Source organism: Thermobia domestica, chromosome 10, assembly GCF_964235325.1.
Source record: "Thermobia domestica chromosome 10, izTheDome1.hap1.1, whole genome shotgun sequence".
Taxonomy (NCBI): domain Eukaryota; kingdom Metazoa; phylum Arthropoda; class Insecta; order Zygentoma; family Lepismatidae; genus Thermobia; species Thermobia domestica.
This window is the reverse complement of record NC_137463.1, coordinates 141903306-141923291: the sequence shown is the minus strand read 5'-3', so window position 1 is coordinate 141923291 and position 19986 is coordinate 141903306. Positions and strand designations below refer to the sequence as shown.

The following is a 19986-nucleotide window of genomic DNA, read 5'->3' as shown; positions in this document are numbered from 1 at the left end:
CAAAAACACAACCAGCCTGTGCTAAATGGCCACAAAAAGTACGAGTGCTATCTAACCGAGCGAGGGCGGTGCAATGCTGGTGTGCCTGCGCGGGGTACGTCCGTAGGAAGTAGGCGCGTCCATGATCGTGGGTATACGCGTAACGAGGGTAGTGAAACTAAATGGGTTTTGGCAAAGATACGAATCTGAATAGAACTTGTCATGGTTTCATACTAGTAACGCTCCACATATAAACATAATATACAGCTTCTGTACACTGTGCAGAAATACACCGCCGCGCCTGTGGAAAATAACATGTAATAGAGTCATCATTCATATGCACTGTTATTTTATCGGGTGACGCGGTGGCTCAGTGGCAGAGCGTTCACCTCTGGTGCTTGGGGTCCCTGGTTCGATCCAACTCGCGCCGTGTGGACTGTGGTGAACGAACACCGTGCTCGTGGGTTTGCTCGGGGTTGTCCCGTTTCCTCTCACATTCTTCGTTTCACCATTTCACTCATCTCTCATCACCGTCTCCTTTAGCCTAACCGGCTTAAACGTGGGACGAAAAACTTAAAGATTTCATTTCAGTTTTTTCCGTTATTTTAACCATCGTAAAGCACTTCCATTTTATCCATCAAAAGTGTAATAGAAGACCTTTAGGTGGAATAGAGTGTTTGAAAGGAGTAGGCCTAAATGTTGATGATGCGTGATGGTGGGTAGGCAGTGTTTCAGAAAAACAAATCCGGGGGATATTTAAAATGAAATGAAATATTTAGTTTTACGTCCCGTGGTTATGCCTTGTAGGCTAAATGAGACTGTGATGATGATGAATGAAATGGTGGAATGAAGAAAGTAGTATGAATTCGATCAACAAGATTATTTGTATAGCTGCTACGAGCTCTTTTTTTCTAGTGGAAGATCGATGTTGTGGCTGAAGTATTGTTTACCTGTTTGAAACTTTAAGAGCTTACTAGAAATAACAGCAAGAAACGTACTTACACTTGGAAATTGGTGTTAAGGGTGGCTTGATATTAAAATCAAGATGGTGACTTTTTAAAAATTACATAGTTCAATTTTATATGATACATCCAAATCAAATTCTAATCACGATATTGATTCAATATGTTGATTTCTGACATTTTCGAAATGTTACGATATCCACTCCAGCGGTTAGTCTATGCATTCTTATTTAATGTTTTCCCGCTCTTTGGATTCAAGACAGCGGCATAACAGGAAGTCCGATTCTAATAATTTTCGAGTTAATGGCGTAATTAGATAAACTATATCCAATCGCATTGCAATTAATTTCTGAAAACAAGGAATTCTCTGTAAACAAAATATCGACTGCGTTAAAAGCTTGTAGCTACATCGTTCTTAGCAGAAATTTGTTTTAAAATAATCCCACAAAAAGCCATAATATATAGAAAATAAATCATTTTTAAGTTAACGGCTTAATGTATCCGAAATCAATTTAAAACAAGCAGTATATTAATAGCACAAAAAAAGGTACAACGAAGTTATAACCAGTTTCACGAATGGCTTTATCCGGAAAGCCAATCCGGACAATTTTGGTCTCATTTTCTTCTTGTTGCCCTTTATAACGTCGTCTCGCATAAATCATGAACAGTTTGAAGACTGGATTGCACGTCAGGAACAATTCACATAGCTATCCAATGCATTTAAACTGGCGGGAAAATTTTTTCGGGCTCCATAGCTCTTAATCCGGAACGTCAATCAGGACGATTTGAGTGTTTTCTTCCTCTCGTAAGCTGTGAAACGTGGTGTTCATGTACTGTAGCATCATGTACTTCTGTGCTGCGATTAATTTTGTTTTTCTTTCTTTCTTTTTTTTTTTTTTTTTTTTTTTTTCATGTGTTCACTTTTAGGTAGGATGATTTTATTTGTTAGGTATTTGCATCAAATGTTATGACATTTTCCATTCGGAAGATTGAATGTAATTTTAAGTAGATGACCTTGACACACGCCTACATTTTTTTTCAGCTACGAATTCTGGTATCACAAGGAGGCACGGACTTCAAAACACATGGGCTTAACATAATGAGGAAAGATTGCAGCGATTGCTTAGCGTTGCAGTTTTCTTATACTGGAAAAATGGATTTAAAGAAATAAAAACAGAATCGTTTAAAAACACTGAATTATGCAAAATAATCCACGGTTAGTACTAGTTACATATATTTTAATATTAATACAAGGTGTATGAAAATGCGGTATCGATAAAAGTGCTTGTAGTTTTAATTAAATTTATAGCGTGGAAACTTGTTTCAATACTTGAAATACATATTCGTTATAAATATTAAGTATGGAATTTAAAAAATGCACGGATTTGTGTCGTGTCACAGACTTTTACTTTTTTTAAATAAAAAAGTAATATAGAATTAGTCTTTAGTTAAGTAAATAATGATAAACCTTAAACGTCATTTGTGTTCATATTGTAAAAATAAAGGGCGGAATTCTAATAAAGGAAACGGACCAGAATATATTAAATTGCACCATACGTTCCAAATGTTTAGAATTTTCTTTGAGAACTTGAATTTGGAGGTTTTCGTAATGCACACCATGGGCCATAATATAAACATTTTCTTCAGTTTCGAATGGTAAATGTAATGTTTTTAGGTTTGATACCCTGAGAAAATCCTACCACACAATCAGAAAAGGCGGATAAAAGGAGCTTATAATATTAAATGCTTTTCGTTTCTGATTAAATACTTTTAGTTTCTGCCCATTCAAGTGTAACGAGGCAAACTGCTCAATCGAGGCGTTTTAAAAATGAAAATAGGTCTATTTCTCGTGATTTGTTTCTAGTGTTTTGTTTTAATGAATGCATTTTATAAAATTTAACCTATTGTACGTTTACTTTGGAACGCAAGATATTTTATGGAGGATACTGTTGTTGCAATGTTGCAGTGTGCAAAGCCACTACAAGTGACGAGTCTAGGAGAAAAAAAAAGTTTTTTTTTTCAATTTTTATACAATTCGAAATCTGAAAGTGACCGAAGTTGAGTCATCTTTCGATATGAAGGTTTTTTGGTGTTGAATATCAAAGCAATCCTAGTAACGCTCACTTTGGCCTTCTTATCCGGCTAGACTCTTTCCATTTGACGACTGCTGTGATATTTGAAAAGTGTCGGACAAGGCAACCATCATGTTCAAATAAAGTGTGTAAAAATTAGAATGAACCATTTGATGTTTAATATTTTGATCAAAAATATTCTTTTTCAATGCAGATGCTGTTTTGAAATCACATCCCAACACAACCCAAGACGCAATAAAAAAATGTATACAAGGATTTTTGAATCAAGCCAAAAGGAGGTTTACTCGAAAGTGAGTAAGGAATTTTACGTTCGTTCGTACTCAGGAACATTTATGGTAAGCATTGGATAGCAAAGCTAAAGAGCACTTTTTGATGGTAATAAATAACTTTTCTTCCATGATTACTCATCAGTTGAAGCAAATGCTTCGGTTATTCAGCGGTTTTTTTCTTAAAGTAGCACTAAGAAACAGTTAAAAATTCAGTAGTCATTATGAAATGAAACCAGTTGTCACTTCAAAAGCAGTACAATCTTCATATCGTCCCTATTATTCTTTTCAAATAATGAAAAAATAAAAATACTCGTACAAGTTTGAACCAATGCAAGAAAATCCATATTTTCAGGGAAAGCACTTTATAACCACATGGAGGGTGTAATGGCGCTGATTTTTATATTTTTGTAGTGTGTTTGCATACGAAGAAAGTACACGAATCATGAGAGTTGGATTTTTTATGAAATTTTGTGTTAAAATTAAGTTCTAGTTGCTAAGCAGGACAGTAGTGGTCATTCGTTTCACAAATATTCTATTGAGCTGCTACATGCATACCATTTTGAAATAAGGTAGACAATAAAATGTAAAGAATACCTGTTTGGATCCTTCATGAAGGAAATATTGGCAGATCCAACACAACTATTGGAAATCGGGGTAGATAACTTATGTTTGAGGGCACTTCCAGTGTAATGTCACCATCTTAAACGCCACCATATTGAATTGCAAACATAATATAAATGAGAATGGGGTCATGTGGGGTATCAAAGAGCACTGGAATTGTAAGCAAAGTCTACATATCTGTTGCCACTTGTGAGTTAATAGCTGTCTCACACAGGAATGTATGGAAGCCATTCGAGCTTCGAAAATAAATCTTTTGGTGTGTTGTAATTAATGAAAGATAAGTTGCTTATTAAAATATCCTCGTGAGGAATCCTTGATGGATTGCCACATGTGATGGAATAATGAGCTAGGTTCGTTCTCTGTAGCCACGTTGTAAGGATGGGTATAGGTAGGCAAAATATGTAGAAAATAAAGGAATACATTCCGCTACGCTGCAGAAGCAACGCAAGAAACAAGCATATGCGTAGAACTAAAGCAGGTAGCAAAGTACAAAGGAACACAAAGAAGAACGAACAGAGATTGCATATGGCGTGGTGTGTATGCTCCTTCAGCTTTGCCAGATCGGCCACACTTCAAATACGTGGTAGCATTATGAATGTTGCCTGAATTCAAAATGAAGGATGTTTCTATTTATAGATAAAATGTTTCATTATAGAAACATTTTTTTCAAACGTATTACTTTGACATGTTGAACATTTTGTTGATGTTTATTCTAAACAAAATCCAAGTAATATAAAACAGGTCATTGTAATAGGCTCAGGGAAAACTATAAACTTAATAACTTTTATTCATGATCACAAACCATCCTTAAATCTGGATTCAGGCAAATGCTACTACGTACATTAAGTCTAGTCAATGCTGCAAGAATGACGTTCCACAGACACCACGCCGCCATGTGCACTCTGTTTGTTCTCCTTTGTTTCCTGTTTACTGCTAGTTGCTTTAGTTCTTTCTTCGTGAGTTTTATTCGCTTTTGTTTCTTAGTGGTATGTATTCGTTTTTGTTTTAATAATATTTTGCCTTGTATCTTTGCTAGCTCGCCACAATAGAAGGAATTTGCTTATTTTTCCATATCATGTGGTAGCTATTTTCTCATGAGAGGATATATGAGTCGGTTACCAATCTGTTATTAATTTGAATCATTTTCTCGTGCGCCTTTGCATCTAACGACGGTGTATTCTGTTAAACCATGTGTGGAAATAAAATTATGCTAAAACAATTATGTTTACAAAGAATATTCAGTTTTGCGTGGTGTACATTTTCTATAACGAAAGAGGACGTCGGGTGCATATAGGGCCAAGCCACATTTTCCGACTTCCCAGATAATACGTTTTAAAAATTTAGAGCAGTTATGACCAACGTCTTGGGATTACGGAGTCGGAGATTGCAAATTCCGAAACGTCGAAGGTCACAGGAGCCATTCAATTTTCAGGAACTTCTTTATATATTTCATCATTTTTAAAGACCGCTTTGGTATTTGTGGCAATAAAACAAAGTGTCTGCAACCATCAACTTTCTCAACCATTTTAGGAGATTCGGGAATATATACATTATCCCAAAACACCATAAAAACATAGGGGCTATAGTTGAAAAAAAAGAGAAACAAAGTAATGCTCTCCAAGACTATACAACAAATGAAAAATGTTTAAAGCGAATAGTGTCCCTCACGAAACGTTAAGAAAAATATTTGTTTTCGAAAACGTTCAAAAAAAAACATGATTTTTTTAAAAACTGAAAGCTATATTGTTCCTTGTGAAAGGCTACGAAAACTGCTTGCTCGATTATTCACCAAATCAGGAATCACTTTTAAAAATCGGGTACCGAAGTTCATAGTTCTCCTCATAATTCGAGTCTTGTGAGGCAGCAATTCAACTCTTTGCTTCTTTTTGTTCTATAATTCCTGCAATAATTAGCATTAAAGTAAATGATTTTAATGTACAACATACATGTCATCATGAAGTAAAAGTACAAGGGAAGTTTTATTATCTTTCGAAAATTTGATACGACGACGTTTGTATATTTAAAATCACAAATTGGGGTAACAAAGAATCTCGAGGGTCCCATGTGCTAGATTGAGTTGTATGAGGATTCCAAAGTCTTATGGCCATTGAATCACAATTCAGTGATATAAAATCGCAGGCCGAACTGTTGGACTTAAACGAAATTTGGTGCGAAGGTGTGTCTTGAAGAGCAAGTTATGGAAAAAAAGAAAATTTTGGCCAGGTCGCCATCCTGAATGGAATAGGGCCGCCAGTCAATATACCGATTAGAAAGTGCCTAGCACGAACCACTAAGGCTTGAGAAGCGGAATTTGCTATCATGGTATATCATGAACGTAGTTTGCGGAAAATTACGAAGTATTAAACAATTCGCAATCTTGAGTTTATGACCACCGAAAGTGGATCATTAAGTATAGGTTACGTTAAAAACACGATCCAAAATAGCGGGAAAACGTATATGAAAAAGCTGCACAGGCTGAAGCGCTGGAGCCAGAGAAACGAAATTTGCTCTGATGATTGTATCATGAAGAGTAGTTTATGAAACAATTGCGAAATTTTCAAAACGATACCGTTTTTAATGGAAAATTAGCACCAAGTATCGGAAGCAAAATTAAATCATCGGAAGCAATACAACGTAGGTGATTTATTTTGCCACCTGTTGAGGGAATTATGCACTTCACGTTGTGTTTCCATATCGTTGCTGCAACAGAGGATAGTTTTTTTCTTCAATGTCACTTGGCACTGGAGCATCCGTGGTCCTCAGATATTTCCTTGTCAATACGTGAGAAATTGACTCTCGTCTTAATATCATGTTGATAATCGAATGTTATAGCACAAATGCATAATTCTTTGAATTTTCATTTCACAGAAGGCAGAAGCAGTACTCCAGTTTCCGTGGATGAGAGCAGAAACACTGCTCGAGTTTCAATGGATGAGAGCGGAAGTGCTACTCGAGTTTCATTTGAGGAAAGCGGAAGCACTATTCGAGTTACTCTGGATGAGAGAGCATCCTCATCTGGAGGTGGCACTCACAGTAGCACACAGTCTCAGTTCCCAACGGAAGAACAGTGATGGCGAAAAGTGGTGATAAATCTGTTTTGAGTTTGTAGTTTTTGTTGGGTGCTATGTTGAAGGAAAGTTGCACATAATGAAGTGAGAGTTGTTTAGCTTGCATGCGTATGAAACAAGACCTATAACTAAACTTAAGACTTTGTTCATATATGGTTGAAACCGCATGGTGATAAGTCTGTTTTGTGCATTTAGTTTTTGTTGGGTGCTAATTTTGAAGGAGAGTTACACATAAAGTGAGAGTCGTTTAGCTTGTATGCGTAACGGAAGAACAGTGATTACGAAATATTTGTAACTATTTATAAGAAATAATCCGAACAACTTAAGACTTGCTTATATATGGTTGAAACCGCACACGGTTGATAGATCTGCTTTGTACATTTAGTTTTTGTTAGGTGATAATCAAGGAAAGTTACTCATAATGAAAAGAGAGTCGTTTAGCTTGTATGCATATGAAACAAGAGTTAATGTTTACCATCGGGGTAGTTATCAACAAAGATGCATTGTACATAGTTTCCAGTAATATAACTGTTTTGTTCATTCACGAGATAATTTGCAGCATCTGTGCTGTAGGTAGTCTGCTATATTATGAACTGAAAGATCATCATCATTCAAATACCACATTCACTATGCTTTCTATATATATATATATATATATATATATATATATATATATATATATGTATGTATGTATGTATTGTTTGTATCATACTTGGAGAGAACGATCAATTGAAGTTTTACAGTATTTTCTATGAGTACATTGCTCTGTCCTGATCATACCACCCTGTCTGGATTCCGCATTCTTTAGTGTACTGCCGCGTTAATGATAGAAAACTGCTGAGTTAAACCTAGGAAGTGACTTCTGAATAAAATCCATACTACAGTAAGGCTAGGGATGATTCTGGTTGGAACCTCGGTCCGTCGTCTTTGTGATCATAAGTGAAAAGACATCCAACGAAAGGAGAAGTAGTGGGCCCGGTATGGACAGGAAAAGAGGTATGTACACAAAGTGTCTCTGAGTATGATATAACTTTCATCCTAGGCCAATAGATTAATTTGTCAATAGGAAGGGAATAAATTCGTATATTAAAAAGTATAAATTTGAATCTGTTCATTTAATTCGCTCAAATGTTAGTTCATCAGTGCATCCCCAATTCCTTGTTACTCTCGCATAAGACTTGCTACGATCCCAATTAAACATGGTGGAATGCTGGTCTCAAGCACTTATTTATTTATTTTTTTTTTTCCTCTCTTCTGATTTTCCCCCATTATTTAGTAGTGCTAAAAATACTCAACTTTGTTAGAATAAAATATGAAATTATTTAGAATCCATTTCATGATTGGCATTGTAAAGGTTGTTGTATAGGTTATTCTTACTTTCTTTTGTTTTTGACGAATCAGCATCTGCTGTTTGAACTGTCTCGTATGTCGTGTTGTTTTCGAGTATTATTCGTTGTCTTTTTTCCCCTCTTTTTTTTTTCTCTTGTATGCGTAGTAATGAATTCTTTTCTTGCTTTGTGTTAAAGGCCTCGTTTGCCAACGCTATTATGAATATGCTGAGTTGAAACTTCCTTTTGTGTGTATTAGCGGAAAATTCGGTTTCAATAACCACGGAGGTCTTTAGTGGCGTACGTACGAGGGGGCAACTTCGTAGGCAATTAGAATCACAACGTAGCAAAATGACTAGCGAAAATCGGAATAATTTTATGGAGTGTATAGGACAGTTAGTGAAAATTCCGTCTTATACAGGTTATGAGCCTCATAAAGTAGATTTATTTTTTTGAACAGAGAAACCGCCGGAGGATATTATAAGTGGAATAATGATAAGCTAAAAGAGGTTTTGCCTACTTGTTTGACAGATTTAGCTTTTGATTGGTTTTTAAATTATAAGAAGGAAAGTACATATGATGGAAAATCTTATGACGATGTAAAGAAAGACATGATTTCCACCTTTAGAGGCATATCTTCGTCTTTAACAGTAGAAGACACGTTACGTAGGGCTAAGCAATCTATTAGTGAATCTCCACAAATGTATGCCATTCGAAAAGCCAGATTAGTTGCGTTGTATTTGCCCACTGCTACCGTTCAGCAGACAATTATGTATATTATAGACGGTCTTAGGTCTAAGTACATGAGTGTAGTTGCCGACAAGCATTTTGGCTCAGTGGACGAATTAATAAAGCAATTGAACAGTGTAGATCGAAAAGAAAATGTTAAGTGAACGTATTAAGGAAGAACAGCAAGAAATTAATTAATGCTTATGCACAAAATCCCTTCATTCCGCAGGGAATACCTTACAATTTTCCTGATAGCTCTTGGATGTCTGGTCAGACACCAATGTTCCCTCATGTACAGGGGAATTCACATTCATTTCCGCAGATGCAATATGATTCTTCATTTCTTTCTTCGTATCATTTACCACCTACTTATCAACCGCCAGTACTAGCTCCAAATTCTTTTCATAACAATGAAATACAGAAACTCTAAAGAATTAGGGAGGTTAAACAGACTTTAGCTCAAAGCCATAATGAGACGAGTAAGGGTGAAGTTAGCACCTCTAATTCCCAAACGGATATTGAGAAAGTATGCGAAAATATGCAGAATCTTGTGTTAGCTCTTGAATCATCCATGAAGGATAAGAAAAAATATAACAATAATTACAAGAAGAAAAAGTTGCAAACTCAGAATTATTTTAACCGGGAGAACGAAGCACAGGGTAGTTCAGCCAGTAACCAGAACACAGGTCAAAATAATTCTGATTCGTACAAACCTATAATATGTAGGGCTTGCAAAGGAATAAACCACATTGCTAATTTTGTCGAGCTCCTAAGCAAAATTTGAACTAGAATCATCTACGGATCGAAGGGGGGGGGGGGGGGATCTGGTAGATATTCAAAAGCATCAAATCCCCATACGAGTAGAATCAAGGTTGTCTTATTACAGCTAAAGTTAATGGAATGCAACAGGACTTAGTAATTGATACTGCAGCCATGATTTCGGTTTGGCCTGAGAATTTGGTTCCAGAAAACGTGAAACCTGTAAAAATTACTAGCAATCTCATAGGGGAGGTCTGGTGCTTCGAGGCTTTTAGTTTCATGATTCCTACTGATGACACTATTGTTAATGTAAAGCAGTATCCTGTTTCATTGCACTTGGTAGATCAAATGAGAGATGAATTAAAAAAATTAGAATCTCAGGGTGTGATACGTAGGTCTAGATCTTCAGGATTTAATAATCCTGTTCTTCTTGTAAAGAAAGCTCAAGGTGGTTATCGATTTATATCTGATTTTCGATTTTTGAATCGGATTGTGCGAAAAACTGAGAATTTTGCAATACTGTCCTTGGAGCAAATATTTACGAATTTAGCAGGTTGCAAGTGGTTCAGTGTTCTTCATTTAAATTCTGGATTTTTTAACATTGACTGACGGAGAGTTCTAAACCTAAAACAGCTTTTAGCATTCCTAATATTGGTAGTTGGGAGTACAATTGTATGCCCCAGGGATTGTGTATTTCTTTCTCAGTGATGTGTTGCTTAGTAGCTATGATAACTGCAGGTATTTCAGCCTCTGAACTCTCCACGTTTGTGGACGATTTCATATTTTATTCTAAAGACTTTTCCTCTATGCTCAATACAATGGAAGAAGTATTTAAGAGACTTCGTAGAGCTAATGTGAGATTAGGAGTTAAGAAAACTCAGTTATTTTATAATGAAGCATTGATTGTGGGACATCTTGTATCCGAGCGTGGTATACAAATTGCGCCGCATTTACTTAATGCTGTAAAGGATTTTCCTCGTCCTACAACAGTTAAAAAAAGTGAAGTCATTTTTAGGGCTTACTGGATACTTACGAAAGCATATAAGGAATTATAGTAACATAACATTACCTCTTCAGGGATTATTGAGAAAACGAGCGAAATTTCATTGGGACGAGCAATGTGAAAAATGTTTTCAAATGTTGAAAAAGTGCATTGCATCTGCGCCTGTTTTAGCGCCCTTTCACACGACGCGTAAGAGCTTTTTACATGTAGATGCAGCTTATGACGGGATTGGTGCTTGTTTATTACAAGATGAAAATAATGAAATACACCCAGTTGTATTTTGCAGTAGAAGTCTTAGACCACAGGAGAAAAACTATGATGTTATGTCTCTAGAAATTGCTACTGCTGCTTATGCATTTCGTGTTTTTAGATTCTTTTTGTTGGAATGTAAGAAATTTACTGTTATCACCGATAATGCTAGTTTAAGCTACTTACAAACATCCAAGAATCTTACAGGCAAGCTAGCTCGTTTGAGTAATTTCTTTCAAGACTATAATTTTGTCATTTTGCACCGTAAGGGCGTATCCAATAAAATAGCGGATGCATTGCCAAGAAACCCTGTAAATGAGCCAACAGAGGATAATACAGTTGATATAGAAAATAGGCTTTATTTTCTTAAAGACGAAAATTTCGACATTTCTGTCTGTCAGAGGAAAGATAGTTACCTATCTCAAACTATACGAGTGTTAGAAACGGATGAATTATGTAGTGAAGTGGAACCGAAAATTCAACGGGCAGCCTCTCATTTCTCTTTGAAAAATGGTATACTTATGCGCAGGCAGAAAATTGGTGAAGAAATTGTATATTTGATTTGTGTTTTCTTGTGTTTAAGTAAACATGTTTTTGAACAGTATCATGTTTCTCCACATGGCGGGGCCCATATGAGTGCACTCAAAGTTTATGAGAATATGAGGCGTCGATATTATTTTCATTATTTAAAGAGATATGTGTATTCTAAAGTACGATCGTGTATAACTTGTCAACTTGTGCGTCCGATATATGGGAAAAAGCCATTACAAATGTGTGAGAACAGTCCTGTACCATTTACTTCGATCACTTGTAACATTTACAGGCCGACTGTACTAGATAAAAATAAACATCGTTATCTTTTTTTGATAATTGATGATACAACTAGATTTCTGATGATACAACTAGATTGGAGAAAGTAGATGCAGAATCAGTGGCGGATGCTTTAGTGAATCATGTTTTTCTAAGGTATGGCACACCTAAATTTCTCAGATTGGACAGGGCTTCAAATTTCAAGTCTGCGTTGTTCGAGGAGCTGACTCAACGGCTGGGGGTTTCTTTGAAATTTGCAGATACAATGGCCCACTTTAGAATTGGTGTTGTTGAGAAGGCTATACAAATCATTTCTATGCTTCTCAAAGCGTATGTGTATGATAAGCAAGAAAAGTGGTCTGATTATGTTCAATCCATCACATTTTCTTATAATACTGCCGTCCATTCTGGAATGAAGTTTTCCCCTGCTTATCTTTTAATGGACTTTAATCCATCACTGCCAGTGGATAATACCATGTCTGTACCTGTTCAGTTTCAATCTAATGAAGATCGACAGAAGAAGATTGAAGAAGCTCGCCGTGAAGCATATATGAATCTTTGCAAGAAATTTGAATGTCAAAAGAAAGTATCTGACGCGAAAACATCGCACCCACAATTTTCAGTTGGGGATACAGTCTTAATTCTGGACGTAAACCCGAAACCAGGAAAATCGAAATTTTTCAGTCAAATATAGAGAGGCACTGGTATAATAACTAAAAAGAATGATGAGAATAGTTATATTGTGCAGTATTATTCTCCACGTGGTAAACTTGTGGAAGATTCCATTACAGTGTCCAGATTGAAGAAATTCTTTCCAGAAGAAAAGGACGAAGAAGAAAAGAAGGGAGATAATAACACAGCAGAAGTAGAAGAAAAGGAAGGACAAGAATCTGAAAACAGGAAGAAAATTAAACAACAGGATTTTGGGCAACAAAAAATACAATCACAGGATAAGGAGACATATCGAATCACGAAACATGTTGAACATCCGGACCATAAGCAACATAAAACCGGTGATGGTCCTAATCTTCGATGATCAGAGAGACTCCGTCAGGAACATATGCAAATGAAGACACTTGTGTGATTGTTAAACAAAAAGACAGAGTAAATAACACTAAAAGGAATAAAAAATTAGATTAGGGACTAACACAGGTGGTGGTCTCCAATAACGCTGTTCATTACAGTAGCATGGGCGAGTGGTCAGCGCCTGTGTGTTCCAGTTTATCAATATCTCACCCCGATGGCCAAGCTACGATTTGTGCAAACACAAATCATCCTTTCATTCTTAAACTATTTAGAATCATCTTTTCTATTCTTTGGTTAGATATAGGAGGGAGGAATCTACGTTTAAACCGTACGGTAACATCTTTCGCGATTTAGAGATCTTTTTTTACAATTAGAGATTATATATTTTAATTTGTTGTTTCAGCGTTCTCTTAGCAGAACGTGGTCAATAGGTTATACTCCTGATATCTTTACGTTTGCTGAGTTTTCTTTTATTGTTTTGTTTCCGTTGGTCGCTTAATCGTTGAACGTCTGTATATTTATGCTGTAATCAAAGTACAACATCCTTATTTGCTTCCGATCTTTTTCTTTTTTGTAGTTCGATTAAGCTGAGTTAGCGTATGCTGATAATCAGAGGGTTTTGTTTTGTATCATGTTTGAAGTCTTATTTATTTTGATTTTATTGTTCGATTACAAGTTAGCTGTAATTCAAGATGTAAAACAGGAAAAATGAGTATATGTACGGGTAATAATGATGCTATTTTAATGCAGAATAATAGAAGTATTAGTTTGTCCTTTTGTTAGGTACCAGGGACGTTGTTTACTACTGTTTTATTTCTATTGCATAACTAGTTATATTTAGAAAAGAAAGGATCTATTAGGAGTACTTCCAGTAGTACGTTCACGTATAATTCGTATCTATTATTCGTCTTCATTGATAGCATCTATTCGTGCATGTTTTGTAATTTTTTCTGTACTGAATGCATGGAAGTTGATTTTCGTTTTCTTTTTGTTTGCTTACAGGTGCACAGGAAACCGGATTGATCTTGCGATCTTTCCGTCTTATTTTGATTATCGTAAGCTTATCATCTCTAACCGCTACTCAGCATATAAGTAATTTCTGGCATCTATTTGAAACCACTACCAAGCATTATTTCATATGCCTACAGTGTACCACTATTCTACAGTATCACGTTAAAGATTCCGGAAATTAAACAGTTCGACAGTTCACTCCAAGATGTTTTCTGCGGTACAACTTTATCTGTATCAACCGAGTGTGAATTAGCTAGAATTATAATTAGTTTGCATAGGCATATGTTTGAACATTTTGGTCTCCTACAGCATTTTAATCATTCTACCGTAAGTGATGTGAAACTTCGGGGCAAACGTTCTTTGTTTGGTTTTATTGGTGACATTGCTAGTTATTGTTGTGATTTTGCTACTACAAAACAAGTCCAACCATTGCGTACTAAAGTAGAGCAATTGAATCAGATTGTTAACACTGTGCGTTTGCAATTAGAAGCTAATCATATCTTTTATCGAAATATGACTCAAGAAATTAATTTATTTCAGTCAAAGGTTCAATCTGCTTTTGGGAAATTTGATGAATTTTCTCGTCATGTGCTAAATCAACAGAAAAATATGGCTGATGAAATTCGAAACATTCATGAAGAAACAACTCATACTACACGATCTATTATTTTGGAAATACTTAGACCTTACTTCAAATTTCTCAACTTTCTCGAATTTATATGTATGAGGAAGTAATTCAAAATTGTCGGCATCATTTTCTATCAGCACAGGTAGTGTCACCATCTATTCTTAAGCAAGATTTAAGCAATTTACGTAGAAGGATTTTGGTAGGTCAGCTTGACCTTGCTATTCCATTGGATCTCTTAGACTTATATTACGAGACTGATTTGGTTCATTGTTCTGTTGTCTCTACGGACGGTTCGTGTACCACGTCTCATAGGCCTCGCTGCTGAACGGGACGTAAAACTCAAAATCAATCAATACTTACTAAGCCTTAGTAATTATTAAAGAAAGTATGCGTACGAGTGCAATGGACACACCTGGTAGTCCTAGGGTTAAAAGTGTATTCTTGTATGGATATTTAGATAGAGGAAATACTAGTTGTTGCCGAATTTCTTTAACTACTTGCGATATGTTCCATTATTTTCAAAGTAGGGTTTAAAATGTAATTGATTGCGTTTAGGGCGGCTTATAACACTGAAAGGAGTCGTTTTATAACACATGTTTATTAGAACGTTTTATTTTAATTTTATATAAAGAATTACCCAGCAAATTTTGGCATTTGAATTTTTTAACACCCTGTATTTACGATAGGAAATGAAGTTATGCAATGTGCATAAATAATTGCTGTTTTCCATGCAGTAGTATTTGCATTAAGGTGCGTGTAATTATTATTATTTAAAACTATATAAATTTTAAAATAACACTGGCACACGAATTTATATCCATAGCTATATGAAAATCTCATAGGTGATTTGGTAATGTTCTTAAGTCGTAATTAAATTGTACGTAATTACAGATGTACATGAAAAGTCAGAATGTTAGAGCTGACGGTGGTGATCAGAAGAGGAAGAAAAGAACTCATTTCTTTAAACTTGCCTAAGGGTCTTAAAAGTGACATGACAATTGTGCAGCAAGAATAGCAGGATCTTTCAAGTGAAAAATCTTTATTCTTTAGTCGTCAAAAGAGAGGGGATGGGGATAGATTATATGAGTACGAAATTACATCTATACATATAAACTAGTTCTCTCTTTGGTCAACCCTAGCACACTGATAAGCATCAAATATTTTCTGGGCGCTAAGTACACGATATTATATGTGGGCGCTAAGTATACTCCACGGTCCCTACTGGTCCACTTTTGCCTCCCATTTGTATTTTTTGTAATAAAGCAAGCAAATATAAAGCGGGAAGCAAGACTCGAGAACCACTTGTAAAATGTGTGGAAACACGAGCTCAAGAGACAATCAAAGCGTGTGCAACTGAAAAAAAAGACGCAGAACTCCTTAGTTTAGTGAATACAAGGGAATTGATAGCAGCTGAAGCACTGTATCACTTCACATGCTATCGCAATTATACTCGTACATTTAAGCCTAATACCAGGGAATGTGAAATAACATCAGTGAAAGATGATGAAGACTTAGTCTACACAAACAGTGAAATTCGTGCCTTTGAGGATCTGCAAGAATATATCACCGAGCTTTGCTTTGAACCTTCAGTTGTGTACTTTGTTCATATTACTAATAGATATGTTGAGAGCATGTTGCAATATGGAGTAAAGATGTAAAACCACACACTAAAAAAACATAAAAAGAAAACTCGAAAAAGTATACGGTTCACTTCTTCATTTCACTATGAGTAACAGTGGAAAGCTTCTTATGTTCCCAGATACCTTGTCAAGAGAAGACCTTGTCAGAAGAAACGAGGATCTGTTTTCTAAACTACAAGAATTTCAGAAATCATCAGAGCAGCAAGTGATATCTACTGCCAATCGACTGAGAACTGATATTCAGAATGTACAACAAAAACATGTACTGTCAAAGATCTGGCCTCCAACTCCAGATCATTTAAGAGCATGTGAAGAGAACAATGAATTACTACCAGAATCTGTAGCATTATTTTTGAAAGTTATTCTTACAGGCGACAATTCTAAATTAACAAGTGACAGAGCTTCACGTCTAATATGGTCATTTGGACAAGATCTTATTTTTGGTGTTACTGACGGAAAAGTCAAAACCTCAAAACACATTCTCTTACCTTTTGCGCTGAAAACATTGAATGGTAGAATTGTCGAATTAACGAAGATCTTAAACCGATGCGGTCACAGCTTGTCCTACCATCAAATAGAGGAAATAGAAACTGCCATCGCCGTCCAGAAAAGATCTGAAGAGAAAGATGATCGTGTAGCCCTACCTGGAAATATTGTGCCTGGTAAATTTACTCAACTTGCTTGGGATAACATTGATAGGTTGGAGGAGACCCTGTCTGGAGCGGGAACCACTCATCGTGTGAATGGAATAGCAATACAGTTAGAATCAAAGTCACAAATTAGTAGTCTGGTTACAACAAAAATAGCAGTAAAGACAAGACAACGAACTTTTGTTGGTGCCACGAAAGAGCTAACGCCTTACATTCGTGGAAAAGGAGTTGGTCCAGTTGTAATTGTGTATGATGATCCTATTTGTGAAGAGTTCGTTGCAGCGTCAAGGTCTAAGAATTTATTTTGGATTATGTTGCGGTGTATAGATCCCCAGAATCAGCTAATTCCAAGCATTAACTACCTACCAACAATAAATTCGCCAGCAACCAGTATGACTACAATACATGAGATACTAAATCGTTCACTCATCATAAAGAAGCAACTACAACTTCAGTCTTTAGTTCTAACTGCAGATCAAGCTATTTACTCAAAAGCAAATGAAATTGTATGGAAGAATCCTGAAAAGTACCGGACAATAGTTTTAAATCTTGGAGGATTCCATACTATTTGTAACTTCATGGGCATCATCGGTAGACGATTTCAAGATTCTGGTTTGCCGGAGCTCTTATCCGAATCAGGAACTGTTGCTGAGGGATCCATAATTCGAAGTTTACAAGGGAAGCACTATAACCGTGCTATTCGTATGCACAAGCTAGCATTTGAGTCACTGATGAGAATAATTCTCTATGAATTCCGGTTATGGTTCCAGTCCAAGTACATAGATATCTTTCCTGTGTTGCAGGAAGTTGAGTCTAACATATCTCAATTGTTCGAGGAAATAGGAGACGCCACTACTGAGCAGTTATCTCAAATTTTGTCAGAACAGTCTTTTGTAACAATTTGGAAAATGTTTGAAGCATATCTGGACCATCTAAGGCACGAAAATGGCGACCTATCTTCCTTTTGGATATCCTACGTCGATATGGTAGATGTTCTTTTATTGACAGTTCGCGCAACAAGAGAAGATAACTGGCCACTTTATCTGGCAAGTATTCGAAAGATGATTCCGTGGTGTTTTACATATGACCATCTAAATTATGCACGCTATCTTTCGGTATATTACAATGAAATGTTAGGTCTTGAGAAAAATCATCCAACTGTGTATGAAGCATTTCAGAGAGGCGAGTTCTCCGTCCAAATGGGAACAGTCAATCCATTTGGGAAAATTCCTGCAGACCAAGTAATTGAAGAGACTGTCAACAAAGATACCCAAGGGCCTGCTGGAACAATCAAATTTAGCATTCGGCAGGCTGCTGTTGAAAGGTACTATTTAGTTTCAGATATAAGGGCAGAATTTCTACGTATCCTTAGAGAAGCCACAAATTCTTCGCTAAAAAGCAAAATCATTCATCATGACCTTTCACCACGCTCCAGTGCGTAAGCAAGGATTAAAGACGTTTGCCCATTCAAAGAAAAGTAAAACTATTAAAGTTAAAGGGAGAGACGTTATTCTGAAAGCAGACAGGGGTATTTTTGCCCAGATGGCTATAATAGCTTAAAAAAGGAATCTGAACATGAGGAAAGTGCTTGTTTATCCTCTTGGACCATTACCTTGGTCTCTGGCAACGCCACAGGGAACCATTAGGAAAACCGTCAAGTCAAAGCTGATGCATATGTTAAGTAGAAACTGCGAGTCAGAAACAATACCGGAAGAGACTTCAGCATACATTGTTGACGCAATGAGCCAGGTCCACAAATTAATGGAAGTACCTAAAACATTTGGCCTCCTAGCAGAAAAGTTACTTTCAAAAATATTACTTGATTCTGGTCGTTGCCCTCGTGTTGATATATTTGATACCTATAAAAGTAGGTCTATAAAAAATGCAGAAAGAATGCGGAGGGTCTCTGAGGACAGTATGTATATTCAAAACATCATGGCTGGACATCCAGTCAGAAACTGGAGAAAATTCTTGAGCAACACTAATAACAGATGTGAGCTCATTCACTTTCTGTGGAAAGAATGGCAGCTTTCAAAGTATACTCAAAAACTGGGTAACAAAATTGTGTTTTTAACATGCGAGAAGGAGTGCTGCCAACTTTCTTCAACATTACCAGTGACAAACATTCCAGAATTATGGTCTTCACAGGAGGAAGCAGACCCAAGACTTGTGCTTCATGCGTTTCATGCTCTTAGATCAGGCTGCTCTACCATTATAATAAACAGTGAAGATACAGATGTTGCAGTCATAGTACTGAGCACCTTTGACGAACTAACAAAGCAGGGAGGATATATTTTCCTGAAGAGTGGAACATCTAACCGTCTTTGTTACCACGATATGAACAAGATATATCACGCAAATGGGGAAAACATTTGTGCAGCCTTAGCAGGATTTCATGCTATCACAGGCTGTGATACAGTGAGTGCTTTTGCTGGTAAGGGAAAGTGTAAAGCTTTTACACTTTTTAAAAAGGGAGAGTTTGTACAGGCACTGAAGGAACTGTCAGAAAGTTTTGAACCCAAGAAAGAGACGTTGGATATAGTAGAAAAGTTCGTTTGTAGGTTGTATGGTCACAATGTGAACTCTGTAAATGAATTAAGGTACTCGCTGTTCTGTGCAAAGAAAGGTTTAGTTGAATCTCATTTGCTACCATCATCCAAGAAGGCTCTTGAGAAACATATCCAGAGAGCTAACTACCAAGCAACCATTTGGAAGAAAGCACTGGAAGCGAATCCTGACATACCAAGTCCCACTCTTCATGGCTGGAGGACAAACGCATCGGGTGAGCTTGACATCGATTGGATGGATTGTCGGCCTGCACCAGAAGAAGTGATGGAGCTGTTGTCGTGTACGTGTGCTAAGAACTGTGTGCCATCCGATTGTGAGTGCATGAAACATGAATTAAAGTGTACTGACATGTGCAAAATCCAAACATGTGCCAATTATCAAGATGAAGAAATATCTGAATTGTTAGACGAAGTTGTAGACTCAGATGAAGATGAATGAATCAAAATAAAGGATATAAGTATTCAACAAATACTGTGAATATACAATTGGCTACAAACTATATCATAAGACACGCCTATTTTTCCATGTGATTATTATTTTCATTGCATATTTGAATGATGATCAACATAACTAATGTAATGTAAATAAAATGT

The 19986-nt window shown here is 36.3% G+C and overlaps 2 protein-coding genes across 8 annotated transcripts in view; one reads left to right on the top strand and one right to left on the bottom strand.

Moving 5' to 3' along the window:
- The window catches only part of LOC145662754 (NF-X1-type zinc finger protein NFXL1-like), a 582971-nt gene that overhangs the window by 164135 nt on the left and 398850 nt on the right, over positions 1 to 19986 (bottom strand). The window lies entirely within an intron of this gene.
- LOC145662757 (uncharacterized) lies at positions 1183 to 8059 on the top strand. Of its 2 annotated transcripts, none has more exons than XM_081728630.1 (3): positions 1183 to 2157; positions 3228 to 3324; positions 6793 to 8059. In XM_081728630.1, exons 1-3 carry the CDS (start codon positions 2141 to 2143, stop codon positions 7009 to 7011), a joined length of 333 nt encoding a protein of 110 aa, XP_081584756.1. In that variant the 5' UTR covers positions 1183 to 2140; the 3' UTR covers positions 7012 to 8059. The 2 variants fall into 2 exon arrangements, with proteins under 2 accessions (XP_081584756.1, XP_081584755.1); XM_081728629.1 differs by having other exon boundaries at positions 3228 to 3369.